Source organism: Zeus faber (genome assembly GCF_960531495.2).
Source record: "Zeus faber genome assembly, chromosome: 14".
NCBI lineage: Eukaryota > Metazoa > Chordata > Actinopteri > Zeiformes > Zeidae > Zeus > Zeus faber.
This window is the reverse complement of record NC_137200.1, coordinates 4,193,794-4,214,466: the sequence shown is the minus strand read 5'-3', so window position 1 is coordinate 4,214,466 and position 20,673 is coordinate 4,193,794. Positions and strand designations below refer to the sequence as shown.

Here is a 20,673-nt window from a genome sequence, read left to right as displayed (position 1 = left end):
AAAATTAAAAAAAAAAAAAATAGATCCACAACGTGTTAAATTCCAAAATAAGTTAATTAACTTCAGCAACAAACATTAGGTATTATTTGCAATTTGTTCCAGTGCCTGCCTGAGAAAATTGTTTAACAACCACGTGTCTATTTTGATCACTACTTGCACATAAAAATGGTTCCCATGTTAATCTACATGGTTTAATTATGGACAGCATCGTTAGAATTGATGACTAATTTGTGCACTGCTGAGACAACAATGCAACAGTTTGGTGTACAAAGGGCCTCCCAGACTTTGGAAGCTAGATGTACGACCTATGAATAAAAGCAGTGATTTTAAACCAGCTTGTATTACAAAACAGTATCACATTTGGTCTCGCTGCATTCAACACTGGCCGGCTTTCAGGTAACACAGAGATTGCCATTCACGTAGTTGAGTGTTGCGGTAGCCATGCTAAGGTTAGGTTCAAGTTTGGTTTTCACTGCGGCCACCCACTCGCTCTAAAAATGACCACATTATGTTGCGTTCACAAGGCTACAGTTTGTTTAGGATATAAAAGCCCTGCATTCAAAGTGTTTTACAGCTCCCAAGCTGAAGCCGAGAGCACAAGATTACATCAGATCTATCGATGGTCATTATAATGCAATATTTGACAATTAAAGACGATTTAGGAAGAAGAAGAAAAAGAAAATGTAGGACGTAAGAGAGTCTGAATCCCTGCCAAAGGGGGAGACAACGATGGTGAGACATGGAGACGGAAGTACACAATGTGTCTTTTGTTTCATAACAGGATAATTGCCTGAGGGAATTGCCTAGTGTTTTGAAATATACAAGGGGAATGGAAAAATGTTCTTTATTATCCTGCAATAAAGGGACTGCATCAGTATATGCATTACTATGAAAATACTTAATCATAGTACATAATGGTTCAAAACAGGAAATAGCCATGCAAAGGGTAAGATGACAGTTATCGCACATTGACCACACTGAGGCTAGATAAGAGCAGACGTTTCTGATGAACTAAAACCTTTAAAATTAACATCCATGTATTGTTACATTAATCATGACATTCATGTAACCGAATGCAATGAAAAATAAAAAATAATTCAATGGTGGCCTTAAAAAATGAATTGATTTAATGACAAAAAAGAGAACAGTAAAATAAAAGAGTGAAGTGTGCTCTTTGGAGATAGGTGAGAATGGCAACAACAACGGTTATGTTGGCTGCTAACAGGAGACAGTTGGGAAAGGTAGGCAGTCACGCTTTGATAGTTGGCTGAGGGAAGGCACCATGTTTTCCTTCACATTCTGACCATCTGTTTTGTTCCGAATGTGTCATCATGGTGTCATCAGGTACAAACAGGGCTTGGGGCTGTCACTGTTCAGCTCAGACAGCGGATTTGTGGCGAGTGGTGAATAGTTTCCTGGAAAAATGTTCCCTTGATGCCACAAAACAGGTTGTCAACGCCGTAACTCAAGACAATAAAATAATAACTGATTAGATGAGTGGACCTGGAAGTGTTGAGACTAAATAGCTGAATAAACCTGCATCCATGTTTATATGCACTATAGGGCACTATACTATTATTTGCTATCTCTATTAAGCCATTGTTAAGTGCTCATAGATGGCAAGTGGAGAGCGGATGAAATGCAGTGACATTTCACACACATCACAGTCAATAAAAAAAAGCAGGAAGCAGAAACACTTTTTGACACCTATGTGCTCAGACAACACACCCATTATTTCTGCTTTCTTCAACTTTCACTTGATGTCCTTCAGCTTTGCCATCATTTAGTTTCAAAACTTTAAAGAGCCTTGTCAGTTGCTGAGACCTGAACAACCTGTTTGCTTCCTACTCAAATGGCCTTCACACAAACACATCTCTTCGTTTGATTATCGTGCATCATAAATATTTCTTATTCATTGCACATCCATATTGATGACAAGTCAGTCAGTCTCCCCAAAAAGTAAACTTTCAACGCCTATTCAGGAGAACAGCCAATACAATTTGAGTGTCGATTGGGTTGCACCTGAAACCCAACACAGGGAAATGGAAGCTGGCACATTCCAGTATTCTTCTATTTTTTGCTGTTTATTGTCTCCTTTTATTATTTTGGGACAAACAGGAGTCCACACCCTGGCAAAAAGATCAAGGACCTCAAGGCCCGAGCGTAACACACACCAGTGGCAGTGAAAGGAGAGGTAGAATTCCAGCGGCATTAAAAGTCAGTCTCAGACAACGCAAAAAGGGGGTGCAAGGAATTTAATTTTCAGAATATCTATGCTTGAGTGGAGTTACTATTGTGTGTATAAACCTACCTTGCTGTCTAGTTTTTTCATGGTCACCAGGTCCAAGGACTTGAGCGAGTGTCCCGTGGGAGCTATAAAGTAGAGGCAGATGTGGATCCGGGTGTCGTGGTAGTTAAACAGGGAGCGCTTGATTTTCAGCTCCTCCTGGAGATAGTTCTCAAATTGGGTATCGATGTAGTCGACGATGGGCTTGTAGCTGAGGAGAGAGTCAGGAGGTGCGTAAGTAGGAGAACACAGTATGTTTCAAGCCGAAAATCAAGTTAAACTATATTTACATGAATTGACCCAACTATTTTGGACTATTTTTTCGCCTCCTTGTAGCCCATGCAAAATTCTTGGCAGTGAGGAGTGAAATCAGAGAAACAGAAAGACTGAGAGATATGATTTAAAATAGCAGATTCTGATTGCTTTGATTTCAAAGCAAGATAGCTTATTATAGCACATTTTGCAACAGTGGTTCTAAACGTGGGATGCGGGGACCCCCAGGGGTTCTTCAAGTTAGTCCCGGGGGTCAACAGCAAAATGATTAACAGTGAAACGTCACCATTATTTGATTTACAAGACGTTAGCACCATTGGAGAATATATAATACTGACTGTTTTGATCATAGTTTCACTATTATCTCCAAAAATATAGTATAGACAGGTATGGTGGTATAGACTAAATCATATTTAACAATGGAAATCTTCTCAGTGGGAAAACACATAACAAATTGAGGGTCCTTAATAAGAATAAGGTTGAAGATCACTGTTATACAGTCTAACATTTATATTCAGTAACAAAGTCACTCTAAACAGTTTAGTATGTTCTTTTCTGAAGCTGTGCTGCTAATGGCCTTTGTGGCAGACAGTGTCACTGACAAATCAAATCACGTACATTAGGAATCTATAAAAAATGCAAAACTTTCCCAAGACTTCCTTTCCAGCAAAGTATGTGGGTTAAAAGTGAGGCTCAAATTTCAGTCCAATTCTGGATCTGTGTGTTTCGATTTTTGTGGAGAGACTTTTTCAACATACTCTTTTAAGTGAACTACCCAGAGAGCTGGGACGTTTCGACACTATGTGCAACCTGCATTCCAAAGGCAGACAGCTGCTCACATAAAACAACATTTCAGACTGTCAACTTGTTCCATTTGATCACAGCGAGATAGAATTACTTCAGCAATACGTTTGAACACAGAATTTTTTCCCTGTAAAGCCTTTCATTGAAAAAATAAAGTAATATATAAAGAAAATATATAAAATTCTGAATTCCTGAATAAAGTCCTGAGAGATGTTCCACCGTGAACTCTAAATCTAGGTAGCTCTGACTCACTAAAAAGAGACCTAAAAAAGAGAGCCTACACAACGCAAAAAAATGACATCTCAACCATATATATACACCGTATATAACATTTATTTTGTAACTATTTTTGGATAGATTTCTTGTAAAGCACATCACAGCTTAGAGTGGCAAACCATAAGTTAAGAGCTCCTTACTGCTACCACATTTCTGTCTTCATGTTTACAGTTGTCCAGTCCTTCCCTTAGCACCCATGTGCAATCTTTGGCCAAGGAATGCCTCTGCTGTGACCTTTCGGAGGCCATTCAGGATGAATCCACACTTGGTAGCAGAGTTTGTCCTTCAGCATAATGAAAAACATGGCCTGCTTGGCCTTGCTCTGGGGATGAGCAGGGATCGGAGGGCGTGAGAGAGTGAGAGAGTGAGCCCTCCCCCCTACAAGCTGGACAAAAGAGAGTAATCAGTCCTGACTCCATAGAGCTCAAGTTCAAACCAAGCATTCAACTATTTCCATCTACATCATCGACATCCTTCTGCACTGATGTCTTGGCTTTTGTCTGTTGTTTTCATCCGTACAACTCAACTGCAGAGGGCTTGTTAAGGAAAACTGGTGGCCAGGTTGCCTGATAATTTCCAGTAAGTGGCTGGGGATTGAATAAGAACTAATAATGCCTTTTGCCCACCAGAGTTGGGCAAAACCGCCTGTCCTGAAACGATTGTTAAGCATTTATCGGAGCAATCATGGAATTTGAAAGTAATATGGCAGACCTGCCAACCATGGGAAAATATTCTGAGTACCACAATAGTGTAACAAGGAGTCTTTGTGGTGTTTGTTACTGCAGCTAAATGACACAATCAGTCATTCACACCGTACTACCTACTACGGCTAAGAAAATATAGTAATTTATCTAATTCAGATATATATCCCTTGAAATGCATCACCTCGTAAAGTTACCGAACATGATTACCGACTAGATTTCTGATCTGCTGTACGTCAACGACAAATACATCCCGTGATCTGATCACCCTCACGTGATATACCAGCTGCACATACAAACTACCACTGCAATTTTCAGTTACCACAATAGTGAGATCGCCGATTTAGACACTGTTTATTATTGTTTATTATTCACTGTGGAACAATAATAGAACATGAAACTGTCCCTGAGTTCCAATAAAATAGAATACAACATGGAACAGTCAGTGATTTTCACTGAGTAAAAGTGAATATGTGATGGTCACAAAGTTTCAGTATAATGTACAACCTGTAACTCTCACTGAGTTTTAGTAGGACCCAAAATATAACTAACATGGAAATGTCCAGTTCAAACTTCAAATGAAAGTCTCTTTCACTTTTAAGTGCAAATTTACATTTGTATTATATTTATATGGTAATTGCCATTCGAGAATAAATTGCAATCAATACAAAAAAATAAATAAATGAAATAAATGGCCGATTCTTCTCACTTTCGTTCACTGGAAGTCCTCCTTCCTTCACCGTGAATCAAATCCAACGACTCGTTTTACGAAGTGACTCGTCAAGTCTCAAAAAATAGTCAAACTTTTAATCACCAGTAGAGCTCCGCTGTGACAGTGATAGCTATGCAGTCTGCATAATGTTAGAATATTGTCAAGCGATAGATAAATTATTGATCTAATCTTATTAATTTACCTTGAAGAACCTCCAGACAGCCGACATTTTCTTTCTTTCGCTCCCTTTTTTTGAGCGTCAACTACACAACTACATTACGTTGTATGGGGTTTGAGTACTGGAGTATTTTTACAAGTACAGTACATGAGCACAGTATCAGGCGTGTAAGTTCGACCGGCACAGAATTTGAAAATATATCTGACACTGATCGGCCGGTCAACGGTCATGGTCGATCAAACTGAAAACCGGCCAATTGATCTGTGCACCTCAAGTTTTATATGTTAACATTACTGTCACAATTTGGTGCTTTATTATAAATCTCCCACTTCCCATCTTAAATCAAAATGCAGCGTTACACCTGGGTGGATAATAAAGTACTGCTCACTGCGCTCGGTATCAGTGGACGTTGAGTGAGAGGAGAGGGAGGGCTTACAGAACCACATGTCGTAGCATCTGGTCCAATCTGAGGGATGTCGTTTAAATACCCAATACATGTACGGTATTGTTGTTGTGTGGTGTTGTTGTATTGTCGTCCGGATCTGGACTGAAGTACGGACTTTGAGTAGCGTGGCTTTATATTTTGTATGTGCAATCAATCCATTGGCCTCACCTGTCCTCTTTGTTGATTTGGTCCCCGAAGCCCACCGTGTCGACGATGGTCAGTTTAAGGCGGACGTTGCTCTCCTGCAGGTCGTAAGTTCGCGGCCGCAGGTAGACGCTGTTCTGGTAGTGGCTTGCCTCCTCGTTCTCGAACATGGTGTTAAAGAGTGTGTTCATTAATGTTGATTTGCCGATACCCGTTTCTCCTACGGGTAGGTTAGAGTAGGGTAGGGTAGTGTAGGGAAAGACAGGGAGAAAGACAGCCAGAAGTCACATGGGTGTAATTCATCAATTTCTAGACAAATGTGTTTGATGCTGAAAAACCATGGGGGACTTGTTTGTGCATTTGCTGTGTGGGTTAATCAAGGAGCTCTGAGGACTGAAAATACATCAAATTGACTTTCAAGGGAATTAAAATGAAATACTGAAATTAATTGGCTATACAAGCAACATTCAAACACACACATTTGTGTAAAAAAAAAAAAAAAAAGCTTCGTTTTTTTTCACGGCACTTACCTACGCAGAGGATATTAAAGCAGAAACCCTGTGTGACCGATTTACTGACCAGCTGATCAGGCAGGCTGTCAAATCCAACATGGCCGCCCAAGTTGAGGTTACGCTTCTCTTCATTCTGGGTGAATCAATGAAACAGACAACCGTTTAATGTGTTAAAGAACAAATTAACCTGCAATAATATGTCTGCATGCTACGTGCCAATTCAAAATTCAATAGAAAGATGCGGAAGCTTTGGCATTCCTATGCAAATGAACATCAAAGTGCTCTCACACATCCAGCAGATGTAGACCCCATCTGCCTAACGTGAGTTAAGTAATGAGGGCCTGGAGGGAGAAAGGGCTTCCAGATTAATCCTTCACAAGACGACGCCAGAGGATATTTTCACACTGAGAAAAGATTGGATTTTACTTTGTGTGTTCACTACTTTTATTTTATTCGTGTAGATCGCTAAATTTTTAAATATAATTGCTCCAGCCTGTAATAGTTAATCCTACAAACTAAAATGTAAACGCCTTTTATGGTCAAACTACATGATTAATATATAGTGACTTTTGTTGGAAACAAATCATTATTTTAAAAATGTATACTATAAGTGTTGTTAGCTTTGCCATTTAAAAATTATTACAAAATAATTTTCAGAGGGTTTATTTCAATGATCTTATCTGGACATTGTCCAGAGTTGCCATTTCACACATGCAACACACAACAGGAGATTGCCCGGGTCAGACACGTTTACACTACCTGGAAATAATCCGGTAATAATTTGTTTAGACGAGGGGTGGGGCCTGGGTAGAGCATGCAGGAGGCAGGACGTGATGCAATGACGCTGCAGTTTTACAGCACACCAAAGATGGCGGATGAGGCTACGACTTGTCAGTAATTGGGCTTTTTTTTGCGTTGAGAGGGTGCAAAGTAATAATAAAGAAAGCTGAAAGGAGTATGCAGCAGCTACGCTTCATGCACGAAGATCCACAAGAAGGTAACTAAGTGGTGCGTGATAGTAGAGTCATCGACACGAACATGCCCACTCGCTCGCTGTGAATGATCCAGACATCACCTGCTGTATTTTTTTAAACGCAGGTAAAATCCACTAGAAATCAGCGATTGACTCCTTTCTCTTTAGTAGTAGAAGTAGATGAGTATACCATTATTTATTTTTTTCCTGGTGAGTCACGTTCGACATCACAAACACACCGGAAAAGGGGCGTGTCATGTTTCCAGTGCGATTGTGAAAAAAACAGTAGAAAGCAGCATGGAGTATCCATGCAAACACCAGCAGCGTGCTGCTGGGTAGCCGGCTGCTGAGCAGGCAGGCTCTCGGCACATTGGGCCGGGTCCTTCGGTGGCGGAGCAGAGTCGCTCTTCGAGTTCGGAGGCCGGCTTGGGGCGGTGTTGGGGTGGCTCGGAGCCCAGCAGGGAGCGTGGGGTTCGCCAAACGTTTGGAGAACACTCAAAATATTTCATGGTCCCGCATGTGGGAAAAAAAGTCAATAACTTCTGCTTTTGATTTTGGATTCTTAATCGGATATGAAATGATCGAATGATACACAGACATTCCTGTCTATTTACGCGCAAACATCAGGAACTTCAACATGCGTCATAGCACCGCGATGGAAAAGGCAAGAAAATTGGCATGTCGACCCGGGTGTCAAGTTTCCATTACTGCCGATTGGAACTGGCGCCGATAAATACCCATGACAACTGCAGAGTCATTTGTCCCGGGAATGAATGCCGATTGTAACCTTTCCCACTAAAGACAATATCCAGATGTAGGCGGATGTTGGTGGGTTTTTTGTGTTTTTGGGAAAGGGGTATTAGGGGCAGAAGTATGAAAAGGGAGAGGAGGAGGGAGCACCTTGAGAGAAATGGAGAAATAGGGCCACTGTAGGATGTCTGGTTCAGTCATTCCCAGTAAGAGTGCTGCATACTTGGAGGCTGATGTCACTAAACACAGGCAGCCTGAGAGCAACGCAGTGCTGAGTGGACCTAGAGTTGTGAGCAAGCCCAATTCCACTCCATTCCACCAATAAAATACAAAAAAAAGTCACCAGAGGAACAAATAAAAGATCAAAGACTAGAATAAAAAAAACTTGAATTTATTAAATTGGACCTAAATTGCAAATAACTATCAATCAATAAATCTAAAAAAACTCCAATCCCTTTTTGCTCAACTAGCCTAAAAATAGGCAAGGTTGAGCAAATTTAAGCTACAATCTATTTTATGTGCTGATATCAATACAATTAAGCTAATATTAGTTATATACCTGCCACTTTTGGCCAAATCAACCTACATATCAACACACAGTCCATTGTAAAGGTTCATGTGTAGCTCACCTGTCTAAGCATAACTAGCAGGTTATTGGCAAAAACTTAAGCCAAAAGCCCACCTTGACCTACAACTTTGACATAACTGGATAAATTTGGTACCCCGAATACTTTACAATGAAGCCTCAGGTGGACCGTGGATGTGGAGAATGGAAGGAACACTTGCTTTCCCTTCTAGATTCCTCACCAACATCCTTCCTAATTCATTAAAGCTTTTCTTTAAAACAAAGAAGACTTACTTAGCCAGCATGCACGCTTACTTCATCATCCTTCACAGTCATTCACATTCCATATTTACACATGCTGGCTGCTGCCCAGTGTAACCCAGTGTGTTACTGTTGAAACCAGCAGAGCAGATGGGGTCTAAACCTTGGGTAGTTAGGGCACATGCAAAGTCATAATTGCAAGAAGAGTTAAGATCCCAGATTTCTGATTTCCAGATTTTAAGTCCACATCTAAATTTCACCAACTAATATGGGAATTGGAACCAGTAACCTTCTGGTCGGCATTTGCGATACTACTTGTGCAGTTCAATACGCCCCTGAAGATTTGGGGAAAAGGGGGAACTTGGAGTCATTCAAGTTATTTGACCCTGATCTCCATGGATCTACCTTTAACATTCAAACACAATATCCCAGTTTCCCAATTACAAACAATGAAAGCTGTGCATGCAGCAAGGAGGCAGAAACGCATCTGTGTGTGTGTGTGTGTGTGTGTGTGTGTGTGTGTGAAGAGTCAGAACAGACAGGCAGGCCTATGAGTGAGCAGGGCTCCAAAAGGCTGTGCAGACCCAGCCTGTCTGGCCATGTTATCTTTAAGGATCAGACAGAACTGCAGACGTGGACACAAACTGCCGCTGAACCAAGATCCCTATGGCTGACTCTGCCTGTCCTTGTGTTTGCGTGTTCTCTGCATGACTATGCACACAAATACTGTATATACAAATATGTATATAGTATGAAGTAGTCCAAGGGCAAGAGGGGTGGATGATATTGACAAAAAACAAACAAACATTTTTCCGACCTCGACCACTATGTGTGCATTCATAAGATATTTCCACACAATAAATACCTGAAAAACAATCACCACTAATGTGGATATTATGATCAAGCAGTGTTGGTTAGAACAGTTACATACTGTATGAGGGGAGTGAAAGGCTTCTTGGTAATCCCTCCACAGCTCAGAAACCAGCGTATCATGGGAGTGAAAGGAAATGCAGAAGAAATGCGGGTCGTGTACTGAGAAACATTCCATTCGCTCACAACTAGTGTCTGTGTCCAGGTGTCTGAGGTGATGTGCAACATAAGGAAATGTCTAAATGAATGATGTTAAGGGAATATGACTTAAAAAATAGCATATAGTGAGGAGTTTTCTTTGAAAAACTAGAGTTTAAGTACTTAAACTTAGTTCAGTATGATGAATGCAAGTTTAATTCTTTAACTAGGGATTTTGAATTAACACATTGTGAGAATATATGTTTTCAAATACACAGGACGTGATGTTAAAAATCCAAAGTGCTTATTCTCCCATGCTCCTGGTGGTGATGGAAGGTTTAAGCACTGACCTACCCTACTCCAATGTTGATAAAGGCTGGGCAGATGTGAAATTGGGGTTGTTAAGTGGACTCCTACTTTCACCAGCGTTTCACTGACTGGGCCCACATCTCCAGGAGGCTCAGCGGTGTATTCTGGCATCCCAGGACCACCCCCCTCTGCATCTGTGTAACCGACTTATTTGGGAGACCAGCTGGGGTCCTTCCTCTTCAGCGAGAGCCACTGGCTACACTGCTCTACCATACCTGATGCTTCCTTGATGGTCTGGTGTCGGGTTTGTCCGCTGATCCCCAGGTCAACTGTAAGGCTGTTGAGGGCAGCAGCCTTACAGTTGATGTTGCCATGAAGCCCCGACATCCAACTTCTAATGGGCAGACCTTTGCTCTCCAGCCCCGCTGTTCTACCTGTGCTGCAAGCTCTATGTATCGCAGTTTCTTTCTCTCGAAGACTTCATGGATAGCATCCTCCTCAGGGACTGGTAAGTTCCACAAAATACACCATGTGCTGAGTGTTGGACCACAGGACCAGGCCTCAAGTTGGTGATGTCCATTTCTGATGGAACCGTAAGCCATTGGCCCACGTCCACCAGCATCTGCCAGTCCCGAGCTGCCTCCAGCTGTCCAAACCTGGTCGTTGGTAGAATATTCTGTTGTCTTATGTTCCCCTTCCCGCACAAAGGCAATTGGCTAACCTGGGTTGGTTGTTCTGGGCGGCAAGGAATTATTGGTTGTTCTCCTACTTTGCCAGGCATTTGAGCACTTGATTGTGTCTCCAGGTGTACTGTCCTTGGGAGAGCCTCACTTTACACCCAGTGAGGATGTGTCCAATTGTTGCTCGTGTTGAACACAGGGCGCATGATGGACCTTCGCCCAGCCATTAGTTAAGATTTATAGAGGTAGAAAGTAGGCTTGGGCAATCGTGCTAAATTCCAATCGCTGCCCCCCAGCGATTGGCGATATACAATTTTATCGGGGGATTATATTATATTATATATTGCAATATTATAATCACAAGATTGGCATATTGAGCGACAGGTGTGTGTGTGTGGGGGGGGGGGGGGTGTCCGAGCACCTGTCCCTCTGCACCACGGTGCCCTGCTTTTCAGGCGCACTGTTTTTATTATTATTATTATTATTATCATTATTATTATTATTATTTTAATGAATGGGTGTCGAGATAGTGGATTGTGTGGGCAAGATTTATTCATGAGGAGCAACTTCTGCACCTCGGCGCACCTGCGATGTGTGCACAGCGCACTTGCCGCTGGCCTGCTCCATTTGCCCAGAGCCACAAAATGCCTTGAACCAGAGCTGGGGGTCTTTGTGCCTTTTCTTTTTGTTTTGAGCACCTGCATCTCAAAGTCTGTACGGGACTGTAGAGGGAAATTGAGACCCGATCACCAGTGGTTACTGGGCAGGTCTGAGCGGAGAGGGTGAGACCCTCCGCCCCTCCACCCCCTCTTTCCCTCCCTCTTCCCCCCTCTCCCTCTCAGCGATCGATGATGACGGGGTCGATCACTGATAGACTATTAAATCGTAAATCGGCCCAAGCCTACTATAAAGGAGGATCTAAGATTGTTCAAATTAGGTCACCTATGCTGCTTGTCCTACCAGCTGATAATCCGTTTTTCTACACTTTCCCATCTCATCCACTGGCCCTATTTAGCTTGCGACACAGCCTTGGCGACACCTATTTGACTCCTCCTGTTGGGGGACTTCCGCCATGAACAAACTTTCGCTGCTCTTCTGAGGATACCTTGTTCCAGCAAGGTCGTTTTTCGCCAAGCCTCAAGCCACATCTTCCATTTTGGACTTGCCTCACAATGTCGCCATGGTGGAGAGCAGATTTTGCCTGCTGTGGCACATTCTTAGCAGTCCACTTCTTTCCTGCTGCCAGGCTTGGGGCAGCAGCTCGGATTACAGTGTCCCTAGACCATGGGTCTCAAACTCGCGGCCCGCGCGACAATATTTTGTGGTCCCCTACTTGACATCAAAGTTTAGTGTTAGTGCGGCCCGCGCGTTTTTCTCACATGCACCTTTTTACGAGTCGTTGCCCTGGGCGTTTAATTTATTTTTATCACTTATGGGCTACCATAGCTCAGGCTCGTGACAGCTTCCAGTGGTGTTTGTTGACAAGTTAGCCAACGCGAATTAGCAACGTTAGTCACTTGGTTGAAACGTGATTCCGGAGTGACACCAAGTGGAAGGAAAATATATCCTGTCAAGGTACAGAGGACTCAGGAAGTGGGCAGACTCAACAAGAGCAATCAGCGACCTAATAAAGACAGCATAGTGTTGCAATAGGAAAGAGAAAAGAATTACATGGATAGCAAATAGCATGAGATGGGCGGCAAGGACAAAAGCCAAATGGTGGTTAGAACCTTAATATTATAAAGAAGAAGTTATAAATTATTATTACAAGAGAAATAAAGAGAAGGAAAAAGGACAGATGTGTGATCGCAAAAGAAAACAAATTTACCAAGAACAATTTAATCAAAAAGAGCAAGAAAATAAAAGATATAAAACATTAGACAAAGCACTTGATGTTAAGAATTAAGACAGGTCGAGTAACATGGACATATCTGTGTGAAAAGCTCTTCTCCACCATGAACTTTAATAAGTCAAAGTACAGGTCCAAACTTACTGATGAGCATCTTCAAGCTATACTGAGGGTCTCAATTGCTTCCTCCCTCAAGCCAAATGTGGCTCAGCTGTGTAAGAGGAAGCACTGCCAGGTCTCTGGCAGCAAGGAGTAGGTAAGAGAAGCCTATGTTCTGAAGAACAGTTCATGTTCTGAACTGTTATGAATAAAGATTGAGAAGATTGGATCAGTTGTTCTTTTTTTTTTTTGAATACTTGAAACCCTTTTTTTGTGGAATACTTGATGTGGCCCAGCCTCACCCAGACCTCCAGTGGCCCCCAGGTAAGTTGAGTTTGAGACCCCTGCCCTAGACTCTGCCAGGGTAATCTCTAGTATCACTTTAGTGCATTTGAACCCCTCTGTGAGGCTAGAGAGAGGCAGCTGGAGTAGGCAAGGTAGAACAAGTCTGGAGCAGATATAAAACATGTCATGACAAGGGCTCATCTCCTGTGTGTGTGGGGGTATGGGGGTTTTACCTGTTGCTCGTTGATTGGTTTAACGAGCAACAGGCATACAGCCACCCTGGTCCTGGGCCCAATTACCAAAGGCTTGTGTGCCTGATCAGTGTCCTCCAGTTTTGGGTCTTACCATCATCGTAGACTTTTTATTGGCTGACACAGTTGGGATAGGCCTTTATCTTTATCGTAAGAACATTTGTTCTGTCAGTTTGCCTTTGATTATAGAGATGCTTCTTCATTTGGATGGCTTGAATTTCATTCTGGCCCCAGTGATGTTCACTTGGTGCTTCCCTAGAAGGCGCCTGGTGCTGTTGACATAGTTGCATGTCATCCATGTAAGCCCTGATGGGTGGTAGACAACTCCAGACTTCAGCCGGTAGCCACCCACTACCCACTTGGAGGTCCTTATGATGACTTCCATAGCCATAATAAAGGCCAATGGGGAGATGGTACACCCTGCCATTATGCCAATCTCCATGCGGTGCAATGTGGTGGTAAAGTCTGGCGTGGTGAAACAGAGCTGTAGGTTTTGGAAATAGGCCTTGACAATGATTGTGATGGTCTCTGGTATCCTGAAGAAGTCTTAGGCTGCTCAGAGTGAACTGTGGGGGACAGATCCTTGCGGTGGCAAGGTCAAGGAAAATTACATGGAGATCACACTTCTCATTCTTTGCAGTCTGGATTTGGTGCAAAATCATGCTGGTGTGTTCAGGGCATCCAGAGATCTCTGGGATGCCTGCTTTTTGACCTGTTGTATCCACAAGGTTGTTTCTCAGGCAGGCTTCCAAATGATCATCCGTCATGGTGGAACGGTATTTGGACTTTATAATCTTCATGTGGGAAAAGGCTGACTCGCATATATAAGTAGAGCCGAATAATGCAGTCAAGGAGGTAGTACATTCCCTCATGTTTGGGTACTTTTCCTCCGTGAGTAAGTTCCAAAACTGTCCATGAGCCCTGGCCTTCAGCTCAATGTCAGCCTGTAGTGTCAACATCTCATCCTCCACTGCAGACGAGTTCAGGTGAAACAGTGTTGCAATTTTTGATGCCAGTAAATCAACCTCAACATCTTCTCTAAATGGGTAGCACATACATGTAGCGATTGGCTCAAGTAGAGCAAAGTCTTGAAACTGTTTGTCAAAGTCTGACAGACAGTTTTCAATTCTTCGTTTGAAGGCATTAACTGAAATGATCATGTTGACCACTGCTTTGTGGTCAACATGATCAGTTCAGTACTCTCTGCAGGAATTTGCCCCTACTAAGCCATCTCATGTCAGTGTGTAGCAAGAGGTCAGAGTAGTTGCAGTCAGCCTCCTCCAGATGTGCTCGGAACAGCCGTCTTTGAAGAGATCTCGCTCGAACAGAACAGGCGATTTTCGTTGCCACATCCGTTATCTCTTTCATGTTTAGCATTTTTGCAGATAATGCTTGTTGGTGTATTATGCAGTGGTAGTTAAAGAAGTCGAGGAAAGCATCATCCTCCCTGCACTTCGTGATAAATCCATTCAAGTGGCCCACCGTTGCGGGCGCACCGTCCATGGTGATTGACATCAATTTACACAATGGGAGCTGGGTTATGTCGATAAAGTTTTTGAAAGATTGAAAAATGTCCTCTCCCTGCGTGTGTTCTTTCATTGGCAGCATTGTTAACAGCTCCTCTTTTGCAGTCATATCTGTAAACACCATCCGAATAAAAATGCACAACTGTGCTGTATCACTTATGTCCGTAGACTCGTCTACTTGCAATGAGAAACACTCACAGTCTACGCTGTCCTTCCAAAGCTGCTGTGTCAAATCATCGCCCATTACTTCACAGCACCGTGTAACTGTACTTCTTGATAGCTGGAGAGCTTTGATTGAAGATAATATTTCTGGTTTATTTAAGTCCTTAAATAACAAGTCAGCTGCCTCAACAAAGGCCTCTTTTACCATCTCTCCATCTTGGAATGACTTCTTACGCTTAATGATGGCAGGACTCACCCAGAATGATGCTTCGGTGGCTGCCTTTGCTTTTGGATTCAGCTGTGACTGCTGTCCGATTAACTGCGATTTCAGTTCAGTCACCTTTCTCTTTCTCAGCTCGATTTTCGTAGGGACATCAGTGTCGTATTTTTTATGAACAGTTCGAAAGTGCCTTTCCACATTTCCCTTTTTCGGAATAGCAACAGTAGATTGACAGATCAGACAAACACACTTTGAGTATAACATGGTGGGAAAAAAAGTCCTCCTCCCTTTCCTCATGGAAGTGGTAAGCTTTTTGTTTCTTACTTGGTCCAGCTCCCCCACTCATTTTTTATATCCCTCCTTTCGTAGAAGTAGTATAAATTGGAAGGCTAACTTGGTCACTTAGCTTGCTAAAGTTTTGCAGTAGCTCACGTGTTTTCTTTCTTCGTGGTGACCCGTGTGTTAGAAGAGAGGAGATCTAAGTAGTTGTGATAGTAACCCAATGAACAAAGTTTTAAGCAACATTAGACTGGCCGCCCTGTACGTCAATCAAGTGGCAAATGCCAAATGGAGGATAGGTGATAGGCTAACATCTAAAATAATTTATTTGATTGGCACGCTATCTACCCGCACTGCCATCGCGACCAACCGGTCGATCGCGATGGTAGTGCCTGTCGACCTATTGGGCACCCCTGCTATATGGGATTATTTTGGTTTTAAACTGGACGCAACCGGCAACCCAAAGTACGTAAAGGAAGTATATTTGCCGACGCAGACAAACTAAGAGCAGAATTAACACTGATTTATTTTCAGCACATTACGCATGGAGAGGAGGGTTATATCTGCGCCCTCATCTCCTAGTGCGTGTGAGAGAGCCAGGCAGAGGGAGCTGGCCCCGCCCCCTTCGCACATATTTCGAGTCAGGCGATGAAGCCTGTGAGAGAGAGAGACAGAGAGGGAGAGAGAGAGAGACGGAGAGAGAGAGAGAGAGAGAGAGAGAGAGAGAGAGAGAGAGAGAGAGAGAGAGAAATGTCTCCTCTGATAATAGCAAAAATGCTTCTTGGACGAATATCTTAATCTTATTCATTTCATAGTTCTTCCACGTGTCCTGAGCCAAGCGCGCTCGGCTACGTGGGTTGACACTGGCCGGGAGCGGTATGGCGGGCCTCGCCTTTGTGTGGCGAGTTGTTGGGCATGGCGGTTCTGGCAGGGTGTCGGTCTGTCGATGTGGGACCTACGATATAATTCTGACCTCATACACCAGAATTAATTGGGACAAGTAACAAAAAGCTGTGCTCTTGTCATTCCACAGGTCGTCTACAGGACAGAGTTGCTGCAAGCAGTTCTTGATGATTAAAGAATGAATAAAGAGTGGCATTGCAGGTTGAGAAGTTAAACTCCACTTACAGACTAACTCTGTCCTAAATGCAATGGCACACAAATACACTGTGTTGTATGCAAAGCATGCTGACAGCACAGGTTAAAAACAAAAACTAGCTATAACAGCTATAACTGACGCTGTTAACAGGCCGACAGCCCAACTCAAAGACAGAACCATCCACTCTCATCATCATCATCATCATCTGTCACATCAAAAGCCATATGTATAACTCTGCCTATTATACTATATATAACCCGAAGGCAGAAAACTGGTGCGTTCACCGCGAATTTTGCCATCGACTACGACTCACAATAAAAGCACAGACAATTTAAGTGTTTAACATGAACCAAGCCTGTCATGATCCCACAGCAAAATATATCTTATGTCAGCCTCGCTCCCCCAGCCGCCCACTGACAACCACTCACCCATCAACACTGGTGGTTTGAATGATGGCTTCATATATTTGATTTGATCTACAGAGTGAAAACAAAAAAGAACTAGGGCTGGATAATGTATTGATATAATATCAATATTGTGTGACTATTGTGACTATGTATATCGTCTTTGATTTCAGTTATCATAATATTGTGATAGTTAAATGAGCATGACAATGCATGCAATTGCTTTCTTATCAATGCCTCTACCTGTTTATCAAAAGGCCCTAAACTATTGTCAGATTATCAATATAGATTAATTGGTCAAAGATACTGTAATATTTGACTTTGTCAATTGCATTAACACCACCACCACCACCCTTCCTATCATCCCTCGATGCACTCCACCAAACCCACCCTTGACTGGCAATCTCTCTCCCCTCTTTTCCTCTCCTCACATGGCATCACTCCTTCTCTTCACCGTTTTCCATCTTGACATCTTGTGTCAGTGAGCCCTTTGCCACGCCGACAGCAGCCACCTGATAAACTGCAACACACAGCTGCTACTGTCAACGCCAATGTAGCAGAAATTTGCCGGGGCATTTCCGAAGGATTCTAATTTTAACAGAAGCATCAGGTGCAGCTAGTTTACTTTAGCTGTTTCGGTCAATTTTTTCCATTTTGTTTTCTAGGTGCTTTATAATTACTCCGTGAACCGCAGAGAAAAAACACACACACACACACTGACTCAGATTCAGCCTTGTTTACCGGTTTCTAGTTGAAGAGATACAGTATATATAAAACACGCTCCGAATGTTACGGCTCCGGAAAGAACAAGCTTGTTGACCTGGGAAAAGGAGGAGGTTAAATGACCCGGAAAGGGAGGTTGAAGTCCGTCCTCTGCCATAAATTTGTTGTTATCTTGTTCTGAACATGTCTTTTTGGTCAGAAAGTGTACCTCCACCTTAATGCTGCCTTCAGATGGAACACGGTAGACGGGAACGGAATAACGGAACTTTTTGAACGGCACGGGAGAGGAAAAAAACCCGGAGCAAGGGAGAGGTACGACGGCAAAACAAAATAAGCAATATTTTATCATGGTATTATGGTATATTTTATTACTCCAATAAAATATGAAACTAAATGATTCTGTGTCTGATATAATTGATAAGAATTATAGTAATGTTTAATAATTTAATTTAATAATAAATCTCGTCCACATCTGCACTAGACTTGATCTGCTCCATAACATCCATCTCATTCCGTCAGGGAGGACAGCAAAAGTAAAAATATTCAGGTCGTGAATATTCCTGTATGCAAGAACCAGCTCAGCGAGTCTTGCCCCGAACTTCTCCATTATGAAGTGAAATGAGGAGAAACGCTCCTCGCACCAAGCCACAAAATCTCGGAGGAGTGGGACATTGCATAGGTCCCCACACGCCATGGCACCACTCCCTGGTGACCAGAATTTCCGTTAGAAAAAGCAGCACAGTCTGCTTATCACTGGGGGGATGGTCTATAGGAGACCTTAGATCAGGTCTAGATCAGGACCTGACTTCCTCCATCTGTAATTAATGCCAGTGCATAATGGGGACACTGTGCGTTCTGCGCCGCCACCCCTACCGTAAAATATCTGGTGTTACTGGTAACACCGATGTTCTCATGACTTTATTAACCGGTGGGAAAAATTCCTCACCGTGGCATCCCCTAGCAGGCTATATAAAGAATTCAATCATGAGGCATGTAGATTTATAATTTTTTTAATTGATTATTCTAAATAAAATAAGTCCCGTCAGTTGAGCTATTTTAAAAATAAATTATCTATTAAATCATTTTCCTGCTTCTCCTCCGAGTTTTGGATGCTGTGCTCTGTCTCAGCTCTGTGTTAACTATGTTTACAAAAGCAGCCTGCGGGCGGAGCTTATTTCTATATCGACAAACCTGATAAAGGTCAGCTTTAGATTGTCCAAACTAATTGGCTTTCTGTTGCAACTTGCGAAACATGGAAATGTACAGATCTGCGGATTTTATTTTCATTTAAATCATAGCCTAATTTTTTTGGACATATAGTGGAAAACAAATATTGCGCTAATTACAGTTATTGTTTTATCGCCAAGCACTAATTAAAATTGTGCTTAGAGGGAATTACTTTCACTGGAGATTATGACCAGAGACATTTAAACATGTTGGACTTCAACAGATTTTCCCGGTGAAAAACCGGTAATTACCAGATAACGGAAACTCTGCTGGTGACGTCATTAGCTTTTATGTTATCCATTAATCGACAATTGTTTAAGGTTAACAACTATCGATTAAGGAAATTCCTTTAAATTTCCATCCCTAGGCCAACCACATTGACATGTACAAGGAATTTATCATGGTAAGTTTGGTGCATTCTCGTGCAAACAGACAGTGGCATAGAAAGGAATTCTAAAGAACTTAAAAAAAAAAAAAAGTTTGACTCAGAAAGTTGCTTTTTTGGCTGTCCAAAAAATATCACATCAAAACAAACAGCAAATCACATTTCCTTTTCATCGGCTACAAATTTAACCCTGCGTGGTAGAAATTCAGTCACAGTCATCCCAGAGAAGAGATAAAAAACAGTTTTCCTCTGTTCATGACCATACCACTGTACTGACTACTGTACTGATCTCTCTGTCTCACACACAAGCGCACGCACACACACACACACACACACACACACGGTGTAATCGCTCATCTAGGACCAAGAATCCAGGAATCCTTTTCTTTCCAGAAGCAAATCTGCCTGTTAAAAGTATCATTTCCTTAAAACTACAGAATTGAGGATGGCAGAAAGACTTAGCATAATAACTTCAGCACACTACAATGAGACCACCACAGCAGATGAGGTACGACCCATGGAATGAGTGTATTATTGTGCGTGTCATTGTTGTTAACTACATGAATCCCAAGGTTACCAACTTTATTAATCCATTGGAATTACTAGAAATTCTCAAAACTACTTCTTGTTTACATGGAGAGGAGTTATTTATTGTATATTCCTATCTATATTGATTTTTGATAACAACTTCAGAATTTCATCCTAAACAAATACCACTGAACAAGGAACTCGATATAAAATTACATCAAAACATGTCCAGAATTATCCAAGGAACCGTGTTAATCATATTAAAGTTTGTCATGCTGTTTTAGATTTACAACAGAGCCTCCTCAAAACCTTGGCCTTTTCTATATATGAATCTTGACTCATCTCCATGCAGACTGTAGCTCAGCGCTCATCACTCATGTTCACAATACTGAATATGACAGGCTCTCCTTGGGTCAGTTTTAGCTACAGCTAACAACTACAGTCACATTCTGGTATGTATAAACATATACACATAAACTAGATTAGACTTAAATACATTATGTAATGTTATTGAATCAAAGTACAAGAAGAAGATTCTTTATTTGTCTCACACACACACCACAACACATGCGGCGATGGCGACCAACACACACGCTTCAAATGGTGGCTGGTGAAATGAATTCTCTGCTTATATCCCATTCTAGCTTGTCCTTCCTCTGAGGGGCAGCAAACAGTGACGCACCGGGGCACTAATTACAAGTGTCCATCACTAGTCAGACGACGATGTTCTGTGTTACACGGAGGAAACCCCACATGAG

The 20,673-nt window shown here is 42.2% G+C and overlaps 1 protein-coding gene across 1 annotated transcript in view; it reads right to left on the bottom strand.

Annotated features, from left to right (window-relative positions):
* Positions 1–20,673, bottom strand: part of septin8a (septin 8a) — a 40,908-nt gene that overhangs the window by 17,790 nt on the left and 2,445 nt on the right. Inside the window, exons 2-4 of the mRNA XM_080013831.1 lie at positions 6,351–6,465; positions 5,845–6,040; positions 2,312–2,498 (exon numbers count right to left, since the gene is read on the bottom strand). Coding sequence (XP_079869957.1) covers positions 2,312–2,498; positions 5,845–6,040; positions 6,351–6,465 — 498 coding nt within the window. The remainder of the gene's footprint in view (positions 1–2,311; positions 2,499–5,844; positions 6,041–6,350; positions 6,466–20,673) is intronic.